The 17,537-nt window shown below is 36.6% G+C and overlaps 1 protein-coding gene across 1 annotated transcript in view; it reads right to left on the bottom strand.

Annotated features, from left to right (window-relative positions):
* The window catches only part of LOC132126566 (contactin-associated protein-like 5), a 104,853-nt gene extending 91,656 nt beyond the window's left edge, over positions 1-13,197 (bottom strand). Inside the window, exon 1 of the mRNA XM_059537885.1 lies at positions 12,741-13,197. Coding sequence (XP_059393868.1) covers positions 12,741-12,819 — 79 coding nt within the window. The 5' untranslated portion in view covers positions 12,820-13,197. The remainder of the gene's footprint in view (positions 1-12,740) is intronic.
* Between the last annotated feature and the right edge of the window lie 4,340 nt (positions 13,198-17,537).

The following is a 17,537-nucleotide window of genomic DNA, read 5'->3' as shown; positions in this document are numbered from 1 at the left end:
TTTGACATAAAAGTTCACAGACTTTAAAGAAAAACATGCAGTATACTGAAAATTATGTTATTTCCTGTCACATCCAAGACTATTTGTCTTTTTTGGGGGGCATAAATATATTTTAGAAAAATATATTTTGCCTGTCAGTTCTCTAGATTGGGTGTTCTGAGAATTGCATTGCCAATTTAAATATTGTAAGAAGTTTATTTTTAGTGACACACTTTAGCTGTCATTATGAGTTCAAATGTCACATCCATAACACTGGAATTGCCCTATAATAACAATATACAATGCACTATGTATTGATGAGCTGCTGGGTTCATGAATATTAATCACGTTGTCTGCGTTCGGTGGAACTGATTTGCTGAAATCAAAACAGAGACGGTAATAGATCAGCAATTTTCAATTTGCTTATTAGCTCCACCCACTACCGGAGGAAAGGCATATCTGGGCCCAAGCTTTGGAATGCTCTCCCTTATCATGTGAAGTCTGCCCCTTCATTGGACACTTTTAAATCTACTCTGAAAACACATTTTTATTCTTTAGCTTTTGGAAATTTGTAATTGTTGTTTTTTATAGTGTAGTCCTGCTATGCACTATGTACAGCACTTTGGATCAATTTTATTGTGTTAATTTTAATATGTGCTTTATAAATAAAGGTTGTTGTTGTTGTTGTTGATATCTTCTGCTTGTTCTAAAAAGCTGAATAACTTTAAAATAACTCCATTATTTGGACAGGAAAATACAAAAAAATATATAGTTTACATTTATCGCATCGAGGGCTCTCTCTCTCTTTGCATGTGTGAGAAACTACGCTATAAGAAAAGCGATGGCGAGTCGTGCACCTTCACACAAGCTGTCTTTCCACTGCACACGACATTCTGACACGACTGTCGCTTTTCTCCCCCTTGTGGCAGTTGCACAGTACTTTCTAAGTGGTCGTGCAGCAACCGTTACCTCGGCTTATTCACCATGGTAAAATTAACTATTTGAATATAATTAATGTATGAAAGTATCGTCTTAAAACAAATGACCCCCAAATTAAAATATCATAGGTTTTATGGGGCTAATCAACATAATAATGATTTAATAATTATAAAATAATTATTTATGCCTTTGATTATTATTCTAAAGCACAATTTTACAAAAATAGTTTTTAAAGAATAATGTTAAAGTGAACAAAATATTGGTAATTCTAAGCTTAACACTCATAGTTTTTAATAGAATACATCACAACCGGTTGAGCAGTTGCATACGGTCTAGCTAACTGACACAACCAATAAAAACTTCAGAATCAGCTCTGGGTTGGAGTTTGCACTGAAGTGGATTGGGGGAAATTTTTTACATGCATGTCATGCAACTGTCTGTCAATGAGAGGAAGTCATGCCCTATTTTGGAGCTCCCACCCTGTTTTGGAGTTCCTGCCCCTATGTGGAGATCTCCAGGCTGTAGTTATACCCTTCTCGAATTTTCCGCATACGCATATGATTGGAACTCCACGCAGCTACCGCACTACTCTCCATTCGAAATGAATGACTTCCGGTCTGTCGCTTGTCATTCGTCTGAGATAGTTGAAAGTTTACAGTGCAACAAATACAGGTGCTCTGTGCGTCCATTGAGATGAATTGAAAAAGTACAGATCGCTTGATGGAGAGCAAAACGCTGATGCGCTCAGTCAGTGTTCAGCGAGTGAAAATATATTTGTGCTAAACTAATAATAGTCTTGAACACACACACTGGAGTAAAATCTAAGAATTTATTAGCCAATGGCTAATGATAGACATTATTTTATCCCACTTTATTGGGAAGTCGTGGCCTAATAGTCATAGAGTTGGACTCGTTATCCAAAAAGCTGCCCACTGTTCTGGGTGTGCGTGCACTGCTGTGAGTGTGTACTTTGGATGGGTTTAATGCAGAGCACAAATTCTGGGTATGGGTCACCATACTTGGCTATATGTCACGTCACTTTTCGTTTTTTTTTTTTGTTACCTGGAGTAAAATTTGGTTACATATGCGAGTATTTCACTCACAATGTAGAGGGTTGATTGTTAAAAAAGGATTTCTATTTTAAATGAACTCAGCACAACTGTTTCCAAAATTGAATATTAGAAGAATCATGTGACACTGAAGACTGTCATTCAGTCAAAATTTAGCTTTGCATCACAGAAAAACTAATATATGAAAATATATATAAAACAGTAATACTGCACAATATTACTGTTTTGTTCTGTATTTTTAATCAAATAAATGAAAGCTTTATGAGCAAAAGATATGCAATGTTTAAAATATTAAAATAGTATAGTTTCCAAACTTTTGATCAGTACTGTATGATAACAGAAAACTGGCTAGCAGAAAGAGCATTACAGCTTGAGCTAGTTTATACCTTCTAAATTGTCAAATAAAAAGTGCTAACATGCTTAGATTTGTCTTGTCATATCTTGATTTTACTGGCTAGCTAGCTACTGTATAAACACATTTTGGTATTTACTAGTTACTTGAATCCCAAAGATCAAATATATTTAAAATATCAAAACTTAGATGTAGTCTTTGGGCTAAAATGCAGCAAGTGTGTCTTCGGAGAAAATGGAGGGGAATCCCCCTCTTAGGCAGTGTTGGGGAGTAACTAGTTACATGTAACGGCGTTACGTAATTTAATTACAAAATTATTGTAACTGTAATTAGTTACAGTTACTAAGAAAAAATGAGTAATTAAATTACAGTTACTTATGAAATTTTTAACGATTACAAAGGGGATTACATTTGAATATTTACACACATCCACATACAGATTTAACTGTTTTCTTTCCCAAATTGCACTGACTATTCTGAGACATACCGCCCTAATAATTTCCGGGATGCGGAAACACAGTCTGGTTTGTAGAATCCAGTCATAAAAACGAAATGCCTAACGCGGACGGAATATGCCACATTTTGGATGACTAAATCAAAAGTAGGTCAGTACACTTGAATCAAAACATGACATCGACTAGTGTCTGTGAATATAAAGCCCCAAAAATGCAATATATGACTTGCACGTTCTGCATGTCTGTGGAAATCAGGCGCGGACTGGACACCGGGAGAACCAGGACAATTCCCGGTGGCCTGGCAGCCGATTTTGCCCCACTATTTAATATCATTATTGTATACTAAAGCGATCATTTGCGAATCCGCCATTTGATAATTAAATCTCTAATAAGTCATGAAGTGTTAGTCATGACTCGCGCGCTCTCCGCGCCTCCGCCAAACGGTTTGCATCAGACTCAGAGTAATCAATGCGAGAGAGAGAGAGAGAGAGAGAGAGAGAGAGAGAGAGAGAGAGAGAAAGACTGAGAGAGAGAGAGAGAGAGAGAGAGAGAGAGAAAAGTGGACTGTGAAAGCGCACAGCTGGAGCAGAGAAGCAGAACTTCTGTTCAGGGTTTTAGGTCAGTTTCATCTGTAAAGATGCTTTTTTGTCTTTGTTTTTTTATTTAATTAATCAAGCAGCAGCACGTTGCTCATCAGTCATCACTCAAAATACTTTATAAAGGACATCATTATTATCTGTTGTAATGTTATAGTAGTAATTTAGCTGAAAAAATTTCTGATTTTTTTATAGGTTTAGGGGGAGCTACGACAGACAACACCACAACCCTTACGAAAATTAACATTAAAATATTTAACTATAAATCCAGAGAAAATGGTTACTATTGTTTAACTGTGATAACCAAAAATGTAAAATTATTTTACAAATGTATTTATTTAAAAATAAATACAAATCCATTTGTAAAAAAAAAAAAAAAACAAGGTTATTTTACTTTTATATAGGCTAATAAAAGCATGGTAATTTTTTGTAAGGGAAAAACATGACATGTACAGTATTAGGATTTTTCTATAAAGATATTGTAGTATTGTAGAGTAGTGTATTGTAAAGTATAGTTTTGTTCAATCTTGAGTATTAAAGTCATGAGAGAGATGGATAACAGGGCAAAATAAAGAGACTGAAGAGAAAAATGGAAGTGAAGGTGTTCTTTCAGTTCAGGAGAGAACTTTTAATTATTTTGCATGTCCCCAAATTAAAGATTTAAACCTTTTTTATGTCAGGTCCATACAAAAAATAGTTTTGTCCATGAATTTGTTTGTATGAGTTTGAATTTTCCAGTCTGAATTTTTTTCCCAGTCCGCCCCTCCTGTAAATTAATGGCAAAGACATGGTTTCATTTACTACACATAGGCCTACTGAAGCTCGCAGTGTTTTCAACCTCTGCTGCCTCAATATAGGAGTACACGAGCACATAAACATAATTTCTAGAACTGCTTTGTGTCACTTCATGTGCATTTTACTTATTTTGAGAAAACTATCATCATATACAGACAGCAGTTTCAAGAAAAAAACACCAATGTTTCAGGAGTTTATTACACAGAATACATCACATGCTTATTAGATAACTGTATTTAAGTTGATGTATATGCTTTTATTTATTATTCTTTAATTTTCACAAATTTAGAAAAGTAATCAAAAAGTACTCAAAAGTAATTAGTTACATTACTTTAATAAAGTAATTGAAAAAGTTACACTACTATTACATTTTAAACAGGGTAACTTGTAATCTGTAACCTATTACATTTCCAAAGTAACCTTCCCAACACTGCTCTTAGGTGACTAGAGAGGATTGTGTGTGGGGGAGGGTCATTTTTAAGACCTCTGTTCTCACCTTAATGTTAGTTCCAGTCTATGTTTTTTCAGTCAGTGTATTTGTTTTTACAACCCGAATTCCGGAAAAGTTGGGACGTTTTTTAAATTTTAATAAAATGAAAACTAAAAGACTTTCAAATCACATGAGCCAATATTTTATTCACAACAGAACATAGATAACATAGCAAATGTTTAAACTGAGAAAGTTTACAATTTTATGCACAAAATGAGCTCATTTCAATTTTGATTTCTGCTACAGGTCTCAAAATAGTTGGGACGGGGCATGTTTACCATGGTGTAGCATCTCCTTTTCTTTTCAAAACAGTTTGAAGACGTCTGGGCATTGAGGCTATGAGTTGCTGGAGTTTTGCTGATGGAATTTGGTCCCATTCTTGCCTTATATAGATTTCCAGCTGCTGAAGAGTTCGTGGTCGTCTTTGACGTATTTTTCGTTTAATGATGCGCCAAATGTTCTCTATAGGTGAAAGATCTGGACTGCAGGCAGGCCAGGTTAGCACCCGGACTCTTCTACGACGAAGCCATGCTGTTGTTATAGCTGCAGTATGTGGTTTTGCATTGTCCTGCTGAAATAAACAAGGGCTTCCCTGAAATAGACATTGTTTGGAGGGAAGCATATGTTGCTCTAAAACCTTTATATACCTTTCAGCATTCACAGAGCCTTCCAAAACATGCAAGCTGCCCATACCGTATGCACTTATGCACCCCCATACCATCAGAGATGCTGGCTTTTGAACTGAACGCTGATAACATGCTGGAAGGTCTCCCTCCTCTTTTGCCCGGAGGACACGGCGTCCGTGATTTCCAACAAGAATGTCAAATTTGGACTCGTCTGACCATAAAACACTATTCCACTTTGAAATAGTCCATTTTAAATGAGCCTTGGCCCACAGGACACGACGGCGCTTCTGGACCATGTTCACATATGGCTTCCTTTTTGCATGATAGAGCTTTAGTTGGCATCTGCTGATGGCACGGCGGATTGTGTTTACCGACAGTGGTTTCTGAAAGTATTCCTGGGCCCATTTAGTAATGTCATTGACACAATCATGCCGATGAGTGATGCAGTGTCGTCTGAGAGCCCGAAGACCACGGGCATCCAATAAAGGTCTCCGGCCTTGTCCCTTACGCACAGAGATTTCTCCAGTTTCTCTGAATCTTTTGATGATGTTATGCACTGTAGATGATGAGATTTGCAAAGCCTTTGCAATTTGACGTTGAGGAACATTGTTTTTAAAGTTTTCCACAATTTTTTTACGCAGTCTTTCACAGATTGGAGAGCCTCTGCCCATCTTTACTTCTGAGAGACTCTGCTTCTCTAAGACAAAGCTTTTATAGCTAATCATGTTACAGACCTGATATCAATTAACTTAATTAATCACTAGATGTTCTCCCAGCTGAATCTTTTCAAAACTGCTTGCTTTTTTAGCCATTTGTTGCCCCCGTGCCAACTTTTTTGAGACCTGTAGCAGGCATTAAATTTTAAATGAGCTAATTAAGTGGATAAAAGTGTAAAATTTCTTAGTTTAAACATTTGCTACGTTATCTATGTTCTATTGTGAATAAAATATTGGCTCATGTGATTTGAAATTCCTTTAGTTTTCATTTTATTAAAATTTAAAAAACGTCCCAACTTTTCGGAATTCGGGTTGTACAATGGTATTGCCTAATTTAGTTGCACAGTATTTTTCTTATTTTTTTTATATTCATGTAATTTACATGAGTACATACCAAGATGGCCATTTTGATATTTTGTGTGCAGGATTTAAGAAATTATCTGTTCATGTTATGGAGGAAAGTATAGTGCATGTAGGGGGTGTGGCCTCAATAGCCCTGTAGTAAGCAGAGCGTGGTGTGCATGTGATTGAGCAATTTAAATCAAGATTATGCTGCACGATTTTTTCTCAAATACATTTAAGTCTCCAGTTCCAACAATTTAGCAAATTTCACACACCATAGCACATACACACACCATGAACACACACCCAATGTCATGTCCGCTGTCTGATCTCCCCGTTCTTCGGTGTGTGCGTTTCTGCATTTCGTGTGCACATGGTGTTTTGTTTTGGTTTTAATCGTTCGTCTTGCACCTATCTGTGGCGTTCCCCCCTCCCCCTCATTACTACAGTTTCTGCTTCTAATTGTTTGACTCCGCTAACCTGAATTCAATGTCTGTTCATCTCTTGCTCTATTTATTCCCGTCTGTCGTGCCAATCAGTGCCAGATCGTTGTTCGACTTTAGTCCATGTGTAGCCATTCTGTCTGATCCAGTCAAGTCTTGTTCTGTCGTGCCATTGTGTGCTGCCACTGGTTTTGTTTTGTTTTCTATTTTTTCCCCTCCCTCATTTCCTAGACCGGGCACCTGCATTCCTCAGAAGTGTTTCGGTTTGCTCCAGTACTGGCTCTCTCGTGTCTTCCTCCCCTCTCCACTCTCTACGCGGCTGCGCCATTGGTCACCCCCTGCCGGGTGTTTACGCAAGGACATTGAAGTCTCTTATTTTTCTGTTGGACCTTTTTTCTTATTTCCCGGCCTGTTTCTGTTCGGTTGAGGGAGTTTTTTTGGTCTCATACTGTAACCTGCATCTGTGTCCAGTTGTGTTCCTGACACCCAGAGCAGTGGGCAGCCCATTTATGCTGCGGTGCATCAGGAGCAATTGAGGGTTCGGTGCCTTGATCAAGGGCTCCTCAGTCGTGGTATTGCCGGCCCGAGACACGAACCCACAACCTTAGGGTTAGGTGTCAAACTGTCTAACCACTAGGCCATGACTTCCCCCAAGGTGAGTAATTAATGACAGAATTTTCATTTTTGTTTGAACTGTCCCTTTAATAACAAAGTCTGCTCCAATTATAAACAGCTGAAAGAAGAAACACGACTTGATCACTTGAATACTGTCAGAAAAAAATTATGCTGCAGAGTTTGTCAGCCATGCTCCACTACTAATCAATAAAATAGCTTCACTGCTGAAAAGCTACATGATTTAAAATCCAGCTTCAGTATTTGGTGTGGTGCCCAAACTGATTATAAATATAGTAAGACGTCCCTCCAGCATTTCATGAATTTGGTGGAAACTAACTGAAAACGGCTCCATAAATAAACACCCACAAGACACACGTAACTCTCAGCAGAAAAGACTGTAAACACATGACTCAGAAGCACACAGACCTAGCATAATTCAGGCAGACTTGACTGCCTAAATTCTTTAATCTACATCAACAGCTGGAAGCTTGTGTAAGCATGTTTTCTGTTTCTTAAAGACATTTGTGTGTGTACAATATGGAAGCACATTCTGTGCAGGCAAACAAACAATTCTGCTGCTCTACCAGTGTAATGATAACACGCATGTGCCTGCAATACATGTAAACCCCTAGCAAATGCCAAAGAAACCACACTGCCATACAACTGACTGCAATTTACTTTTCTGTGGTATGATGCCAGAACGTCATTGTCACATTACAAAGTTACATGCTGCTTATAACAATTGCTGCTTCATTTACCAAAAGCTGAAAGGGTGTAAAAACTAAAACCTATTTCTTTCTGCATGCAGTTTTGTGTTAAAGTTTTGTTAAAAGCATGCTCCCAGCATAATCAGCTACATTACCTCTAGGGGTTTGTCTGATTATTCTTATAGCCCTGATCTCACAGTTTCTGTCTATTTCAGAGCACTTTTTCCAAAGCGTAACTTATTTAAAGGAAAGTTATTTTCTCCTGGCAAGGGTCCACAAGTTCAATCACTCACACACCTGTTCATGGGCGCTGAAGTCTGTGAGAGACAGATTGAAAATTGCAGAGGACTTTTGTTCTCAGCAGGGAGCGAGTTGAATGCCACTTCTCTGTCTTACAGAAGCTGCAGCACCTCTGCCTGACATGGGCGGCACTGATTGCTCACAGACAGCAGCCTTCCACATTCCTCCAACAAAACACTCGCAACCTCATCACTCTTAAGGCCAATTTATACTTCTGCGTCGAGTGTACACCGTAGTGTACGTCGTAGGCTACGCACATAGGCGACGCCTTCGTGAGCATTTATACTTCTGCGTATGTCTGTTTTGCTCTGCAGTTACACAGCCAAAACGCTAGTTGACGCGAGCGGGTTCCACTGTGTTTACATTCCTCGATCCTCGCGGGCTTCTACGAACAATGGAGACTGAAACAGAGCCATCTGGCAGTCTTTGTAATCTCCCGAAGAGGAGTCATACAGACAGCTGTATTTCCTCACTTCTTCAATTAATCGCTCGGTCACTTGGTCCATTTCCATGTTGGCTCTTCACTGAATTTCGGAATTTAAAAATGGCGGGCGGTCCAGAGTGCAGAAGATCATTCCGGAAATGCGTAGGAGGAAACGTGATACTACCAAGCTGACCAATCACAGATCTTGCAGTCCAAAACTGCTCACAGTGGTTTAATAACATTCTGGTCCAACTGTCCAGGTTTTATGATCATGATATCTATTCTCCATTTTAGCATTGCTGTCTGTGATTAAAGTTTTACCAGGTGCAGCTCTTTAATAGATGTCGTCTTTCTGAATTTTCTGTTGTTTAACATAATCCTTCCCAGATCCTATCATTCACTTTCAGTTTTCGCCCACGATTCCTCTTTGCTAATGAAGTCTTGCCAAACTTTGTGTACACACAATTGTTCTTAAAACACCAAACAACTAAGCTGTTAAAGATACGGATGCTCCTGCTAAATGGGCTCCCATAATTTACCTTTTTGGAAGTCTGACAAATCACCCATTTTGCCACAGCTTATAGTAAACACTGCTGAACACAGCTTATGCTATCAGGGCTTGACAATAAGAACTGCCCGATCGGGCCACTACTGCATCCTCACAAAGGTTTATCATTTTTTCCTCAATTTTAAGCCTTGCCAATTTGAACATTTAAGTGATTTTTAACCATTCAAGTAAAAGTAACTCAATTCATTACTCTCACTCTTTTTATATAGTGCACACATCATGAACACAGAAAGAAACAACTCTTACAACCCACAAACACCAGATTGAGTCCTCCTTCATGTCTACTTGCATTTAAACAGACAAACACATACAAAATTATTTCAAAATACCAAAAATTTTCAAAAATCCATGCACTGTGTCTTAAAGTGAACAACTTTCGATTAATTCTTGTTATAACTTTAACAAGAATTAATCTATAATTAATTTATAGAGTGTTATACAGAGTGAGTATATGATTTATGTACCTAATCACTTACAAACCTGAAAAACTTTATTTGTGCTATTGCTTGTAATTTGTAATTTATTTGTTGTTGTTACTCACTGTTTACTCGTCTTGCTAATGTTTGAATTGTATATTTGTTAGGCTAGTATTTGCTGTGGTTTCAAATTTAGAACAGATAATTGTAAAACCTCGCTGGCATCTAAAATGATTATTATTCAATCCTAATTATTAGAGAGAGTACAAGATAACATGGTCAAAAAACAATGAAAACAAAAACTATCTAATATTTTGTGGCAGGGCCAGTGAAAATGTTGGCAAGGCAAGAAAAATCCTTAGCACTGAGACCTGTATTTACAACATATACAATATAGACAATAAAAAATAAATAAAAGATAAGCAGAACATTATCCGTTTTTTTTTTTAACTATAGCCTACACAAATTATACTAAATCTATAATAATGGCTGTTTACATTATTTTATGCAGTAATGCTGCCAATCAATTAAAAAATAACTAATTACACATTTTTCTGAAATTAATCACAATTAATCGAGATTAATCCCGCGTAACATTAAAGTTTTTTTTAAAATTTTTTACATTGCAATAATTTTGCATTCAGTCTTCAAATTATTGTAGAAACAACATAAAGACAGTATAATTTTCGCTTCATAAAATTACAGTTTTCCGATCTCCTTGCTATGCTTCTTGGATGTTGATTGTGTTAATTACATTGCTGTTAATGGGAGGGTCAGAGAGCTGTCAGAAAGCATCAGAAATATCTTAATTTGTGTTCCAAAGCTTTTACCAATGCCACATTTTGCATTTTGGGATGGAATAACCCTTTAAGACAGCTTTAATTGCCTTTTTGATGACTTTATGACTTAACTGATGACATAACTACGACATTGCCTGCTCATATTTCTTTCACAATTTAAAATGAAATGATAAAGGCTACAGTGCACGCTGGCGCATTTGTATATATAATTGAAGAGCACGTGCTGCAAGCACAGTACCATTTCCGTGCTTGTGACTCCTGGTATTGAAGTGAAGTCTCCATTTTGATGTGGTCACAAAGACATTCTGCGTTTTAATAAACAATGGTTCTTGTGAAGAAAAATGAGACAGAAGCAGCAGTTGTGAGTGGAGTGGCCAACCATAGCTCCACCCCTGCAATAATTGCATTAAATATTTTTAAAATGTTAAACTTAAAAAAAATCACCTGTATTAACGCGCTTATTTTGAAAGCACTAATACACACACACACACACACACACACAGTACCATGACAATTTATAGCCCACTTAATATCTTGCTTTACTCACACAGTATAAATGGGCCTGTATACTTTAAGAGGGCAGCCCCATGCAAGGGAATCAAAATAATTGGTACTTGGAATGAAGAAAATTTTAAAATCTATGCTTTAGTGCACTCCAAAACTCTCTCTCATATTCCCAGTCCACTGCAACCTTCAAAACAATCACATACTAGTCAAACATGCTTAATGCTCTACTGCAACTAAAAAGTATTTTAGTGTAGGCTACACCAAAACACATGTTGGTTTCTCAATACTGCTGAGAAATACTCATAGACACAATGGTTTTCATATGGAGGTGAAGATATTTGCTAAATCTAAACACTAACCCTAAAGCCTAACCCTCACTCAGACCTAAAGATGTTTGCCTTAAAAAAATCTAAAAAATTCCCAAGTTGTTGTTTTTTTCTTTTCTTTTCTTTCAGCATTCTATCATTCATAAATAAATAAACAAACCCACACCCTCAGGTATATATATATATATATATATATATATATATATATATATATATATATATATATATATATATATATATATAACAGTCTCTCCCCATAATATAATGGGAATTTTTCATGCCTTCTATGCCTATTATACTATTGTTTACTGATCAAATAATATTTTTGTCCTTACTCTCACATACACACTTCTCTTCATTTTTACATCTCAGACATTGTTTGTGCGTTTATATGCGATTTTCCTAGAACGTGACTCACACACTGCATCCTTCCGTGCGAGTATCTGAGGCTGTTCGATCGCCGCAGATCTTCACAGGCATCGCAAGCATTTTATTCCTATGGTACTCCTCCCATCTCTCGCCTTTGCTTCCAAACAGATGAAATGAAATGTTAAAAAGAGAGCGAGCAACTCAGCGCGTGACTTTTCAAGAAGTGTCTTCTTGCTCGAGCACGCCTTGATGTGTATATGTGAGAATGCGCGAAAAGAGCACAGATGAAAGACTAGGATATATTACAACCCGTTTTATGCTGTCAAAAGAGTAGTTTTCTTTCTTTTTCTTTTGACGTGATAATTTATGCATCTTTATTGAATAACCGACTCTAACCTCTACAGAGGGTTCAAGACATTTCTGTGTAATAAGCTTACACCAGCTGTGATAACATAACTAACATGACCTTAAACACACCCCAAATTTAAAGTTAGCATATTTTTTTTGTGTGTATAAAATAATACACAATTTTAGCGACGACGGGACTTTGAATGCAGATTTGAGTGAAGACAAAACCGCGTGATTCCAAACAATGTCGAGTCACTTCAAAAAGCCATAATGGTCTAAGAGAAGTTATCTGCTGCTGTATAAAACTCATCAGAAAATACATAACAGACACAATGAATGTTAATTCATTAATACTTAACAAATAAACGACACTGAGATTTTCGTATTGGCGGTAGGCTATACAAACTGCCTTTTAAATGCTTTTTAATTCAGTGAGCAACCTGACAGGATTTCTTCAAATCTTCAGGTTTGTACGTGATTAGATTTATTTGGTTTATCACAACTAACTTACATATTGTTTAACAATCGTGTTTGAAAGAATAAATAAAATAACTTACAGTTACCCGCCAATAAAACTGAAGTCAACGAGCTTAACGTCGTGAGAAGAAGAATTCCGATGCCGTTGTGGAATCTCATATTTGGAAAAGTACTCTGCTCCACACTTTTGAGGTACCTCCGACCGTTAAAACCTTTAGGGGAAAAGCGTTAAGTCTCGTGAAGGTAACGCTTTGACTCCCACCACAATGAGATGCAGCCACGAATGAGCGTGCGACTCCCGCCGTTTCCTCAGATCCCTCTGAAGGACTGATCCAAAACTTGCGCGCGCTCTATGTTTGATGCTGTCTCTGTGTCTCCCTCTCTCCCTCCCCCTCTCTCTCTCTCTCTCTCTCTGATTCTGGTCTTTCTCTCTCACTCCCTGCCTTTCTCTTTCCGAGTCTGTGCTTATCTCAGACACTCGCTCTTTGGATTCTGTGTGATTGAGGATACAAGTGGCGTGCTCTCGATTTCTTTTCTTTTCTTTTCTTTTCTTTTCTTTTCTTTTCTTTTCTTTTCTTTTCTTTTCTTTTCTTTTCTTTTCTTTTTTGTTTTCTTTTCTTTTCCCTGATAGGTCAGAAAACCTAAATCAGTTTTCCAAACCAAGAAGCTTCAAATAAGGGTTCTATGACTATGTGTATGAGGATACAAGTGGCACGCTCTGGATTTCCGGACCACGGAGAGCTCCACACGAAAGAAATATGTTTTCTTGTTTAGGATAGTTAATCTGAATCAAGAGGTTTTTCAAACCAAAGAGCCTCAACTGAGGGGTAAAGGAAGTATGTAGAAAAGTTTAGAGAGAGAGAGAGAAATCAGATGTACTGATCATTGATCATCCTATTTTATATAGACTGGTGATTAATTACAATTATTTTATTCTAAATGTTATTTTTCACCTATGATTCAAGTCTTTATACATATATAGACCTTATCATATAGAAATATATGCCTTTTATATTTTAGGAAGGTGAACCCTCACTAAAAGGAAATCATTATATTAGGGACAGTGTCATAAAAATTTGAAAAAACGCTGTCAAGAATAACTTGCCTAATGTATATTTAGGTAGCGTGCCTCTTAATAAAACCCATATAAAAGCGTTAGCTTCTTTCACTGTGTCCGAAAGCGTGTAGTTCTCCACTAAATAATTTTTTTTTCATTGCAAAAAAAAAAGAACTTAAAAGTACTAGAATGTCCAAAAATTGATAAAATGGTGATGTATGTCATGCTTTAGTGCAGAGTCCTCCAAACCAATAAATGTGTTAAATATATTACAATATAAATATATTTTTTTAATTGTAATAATATCTCACAATATTTTACTGTATTTTTGACCAAATAAATGCAACCTTGGTGAGCATAAGATACCACCCCCCCCCCCCCCCCCAAAACAATAAAACATAATATTATAAACGTTTGACTTGTAATCCAAAATTCATATATCTATAATTCAAGTCATTTTGATTGTTCAGATTATGATGGTATACTTTGTTCGGCTGGTGTTGAGCAAGTTCTAATAGATATTTAGCGTAATATTGAGAATTCCTTCATATCAGAGAGTGAATTGAAATCACCATGACATATTGGTACACCAAGGGAGTACTCTGTTTATGTGTGTGTGATGAGAAAACATGAGCTTCAGACTGAGTAAATATCTGAAGGACATGTTTGTTTGATCCTGTCCAGAGTAAAGAGCGGCAAGCATGTGAACACGACTTTCTAATACATGGTCTCTGTCTTTCTTTTTCTCATGCATGCTGTCTGTGTGTCTCATTAAAACAGGTCTGACCTACTGAACTCCCGCTGTGGAGCTTGAGTAGAGGGCGATTTGGCTGTGTGGGAGAAATGCCATGAGACATCCACTCCATGCTGGAGTTCAATTCACTTCAGTATTGCAGAAACAGAAGTGAGGAAATGAAGTAGATAAAATCTGATGACACATGAAAGGCCCGTTTCATGACTTTATTATATGTCTATCTCTTGTTGATATTGCTTTTTAAACTGACCACTTTTCACCAGTTGGATATACTTACACCCACAGACCACTCGTTTTCACTAACCATCTGACACATATTGGATACATAAACTGTTCATAGTCTGACTACACCAGTAGTTATTTTTGAGCATAAACTGAAGATTCAAGATTAGATATACAGATAAAGAACACAGTAGTATCTGCTAATGAAGAAGTTTGGATTTTCCTGACAGCTTGCGGTGGCAGTATCTTTAGAAGAGTGTATGAATAAGTAAGCATTGAATTACATTGATTGAGTCTATAAATATGCAACTGTCTGACCTTTCAATCCATATGCACTCTTGATAAAACTCGTGTATTGTGTCTAATCAAAAGTGAATATCCTACCATTCAAAAAAGAAAGCGGAGAGGAGATCAAAGGCACATCAGATCAAAGAGATGTGTTTAAGATGTCACACAGTTGATGGCAGCACTTCTGACTTGACTGAAGGAACAAAAAGAATTACAGATTCTGTAAATAAGCCACAGGGAAGTTTTACATTTTAGATAAATATTAGAACTGGGTGGAACAATATTCAAGAATAATTTAGCTAAAAAAGTGCAATTATATCTCTGGTCATGAAACAAAATGTATGAGTAATTTCTTGCAGCAAAATTGTGGTGTTTACAATGATTGCTAGTTCAAATAATGTGTATCTAAACCAACATATTCACCCTCACGATCATTATTTACCACAGGTTAACAACTGATGTGGAGATGGAATTCATTTAACTTTACATAACCTTTACCTGCAACGGGTCTTCAGTTTCCTATAAGGTAAAGTAAGTGTGAACTTCTCAAGGCTTTGTTGAATGAACTGAAGGGCACCGGGCAAGACAAGCCTCCCGAGGGACTCCGGGGTAATTCAGAGTAAATGAAGAGAAATGAAGCGTACCCTTTAAGCTGCAAACAATCTCTCCTCTCCTTTATTTTTTACCATAATCTGCCTTCTCATCTTCACTGCCCTTCACTCAATGGCGGACATGGGAATCGTTTCCACTGATGAGGAAAAGCAAGAACTCTGCTGCCCTCCACCTCTCCAGTTAATTTTCAGAAGGTTTGATGTAATAAGGTAAATGAAAATGATTTACACAATCTCTGACCTATCGTCTTATTCATGTGTACTATTACTATTATTTGACTATTTGAAATAAATGCTGGTATTTTGAACTTTAAAAGAATCCTGAAAATATATAAATATTAGAGGAGTATTAAGCAGCACAATGTTCAGCATTGAGAAGAAATGTTTCTTAAGCACCGAATCAGCATACTAAAATGATTTGTGATGGATCATGTGACACTATTTACTGGAGAATGATGCTGAAAACTCATCTTTGCAATCACAGGCATAATTTAATTATTATTAAAATATTCACATAGAAAACAGCTCTTTTAAATAAAAACTTCTGAACTCTAGCTTATACAGTATCTACGCATTGCATTTCAGTAGGCTTGTTATGTAGAAATAAACACTTTACAGTAAAGGTTGTCATTTAATTAATTGAATGAATCAACCAATTTTAAGTGGAATTGTGATGCTTAAGTGTTAAGCTAATTATTTACTCCAACCAGACCTTTAAAACACTGAGACACACAGTAAGTTTAGAGGACTGCAATATTGCTACATAATTTAAGTACTTACATAATACAGTTAGAAGTTAAGGAGAAAGTACAGAATATTGAATAAAGTTCAAAAATATATTTTTAGATATGGTGTGGTGATGAAAGTAGGGCAAAAAATATAATATCTATATATACTCATATAAACACACATTTATTACTGATAGTGTGTGATGGCAAGCAATAGATTGTTACACACTGTCTCTTAAACAATGATCTTGATATATTACTGGTTGCTTTAAAAGAAAAAGGACAAGGTTTATCTGATTAACCTAATACAGTTGAGTGCCTTCTAGTAGATGTTGAAACTATACTATATAGTTCTTAATAGGATTTTTGTGAATTGATAGCTTTTCAAAAGTTCCATTATATTATACCAGATGTTTTACCACGGTCTGATTTTGAATATCTGTAACTTGTACTCTGCAACATTGTGCTTTTTCTGGCAGTGCTCAATGGTGCAAGTTAATGTGCTTTTGTAATATTCTGACAAGATCTTATAAATAATTTAGGAAGAAGTTGTATCCTTGGGTGAAACTGACTTGGACATTTTTGACATTTTTCTGCTGTCTTTGACCTCACAGCTCAGGATAGCGGCTAGTAAAAGGGTTGGGACTTTGAATGCTCTTGTAGTGTCAGCGATGCCATGATGTAAATGTTCATCTGTTCCAGAGAGAATCACATGACAGCTCATGATGAGGAAAATATGGCACATTTAAGATCGTGAACTTTCAGTGAAGAATAGCTTTCCCTTGGCACTGCAGACCTTGTTTTATAGAAGCTTTTCTAAACTCAGCTTGATTCTTTTCTCCTTCAGTCAGCTTGATGAACTTTGTAATTGATTAAGAGCATATATTGTAATTTGAGGGATGCTGCAGTGTTATGAAGTGTGTTGTGTGAGCTTAATTTTAAAGCAGGAACTAAGTACAGTCTTCATGATATTAATTAATTATAAGTGGCTATCTTTTTTATTCCACATTATATATTTATTCCCCTCTTGCAATGTGTAGGATGTTTCTGCATATATTTAAATTCTGTAGAATATTAAATTCTCTCGCTCTCTCTGGGAGTTTCAGCTGTTACTCTGTTTGATGTAAAGGTTATCTTGACGGAGCAGCAGACATTTTCAACGCCTCCATGCAAGTCTCAACGTGTCTCCTTCGTGCCTTCGTGCAAAGCATCGTCTG

The sequence above is a fragment of the Carassius carassius genome, chromosome 44, assembly GCF_963082965.1.
Source record: "Carassius carassius chromosome 44, fCarCar2.1, whole genome shotgun sequence".
Taxonomy (NCBI): Eukaryota; Metazoa; Chordata; class Actinopteri; order Cypriniformes; family Cyprinidae; genus Carassius; species Carassius carassius.
Note: the sequence above shows the minus strand (reverse complement) of the source record. Positions and strands in the feature narration are given on the sequence as shown.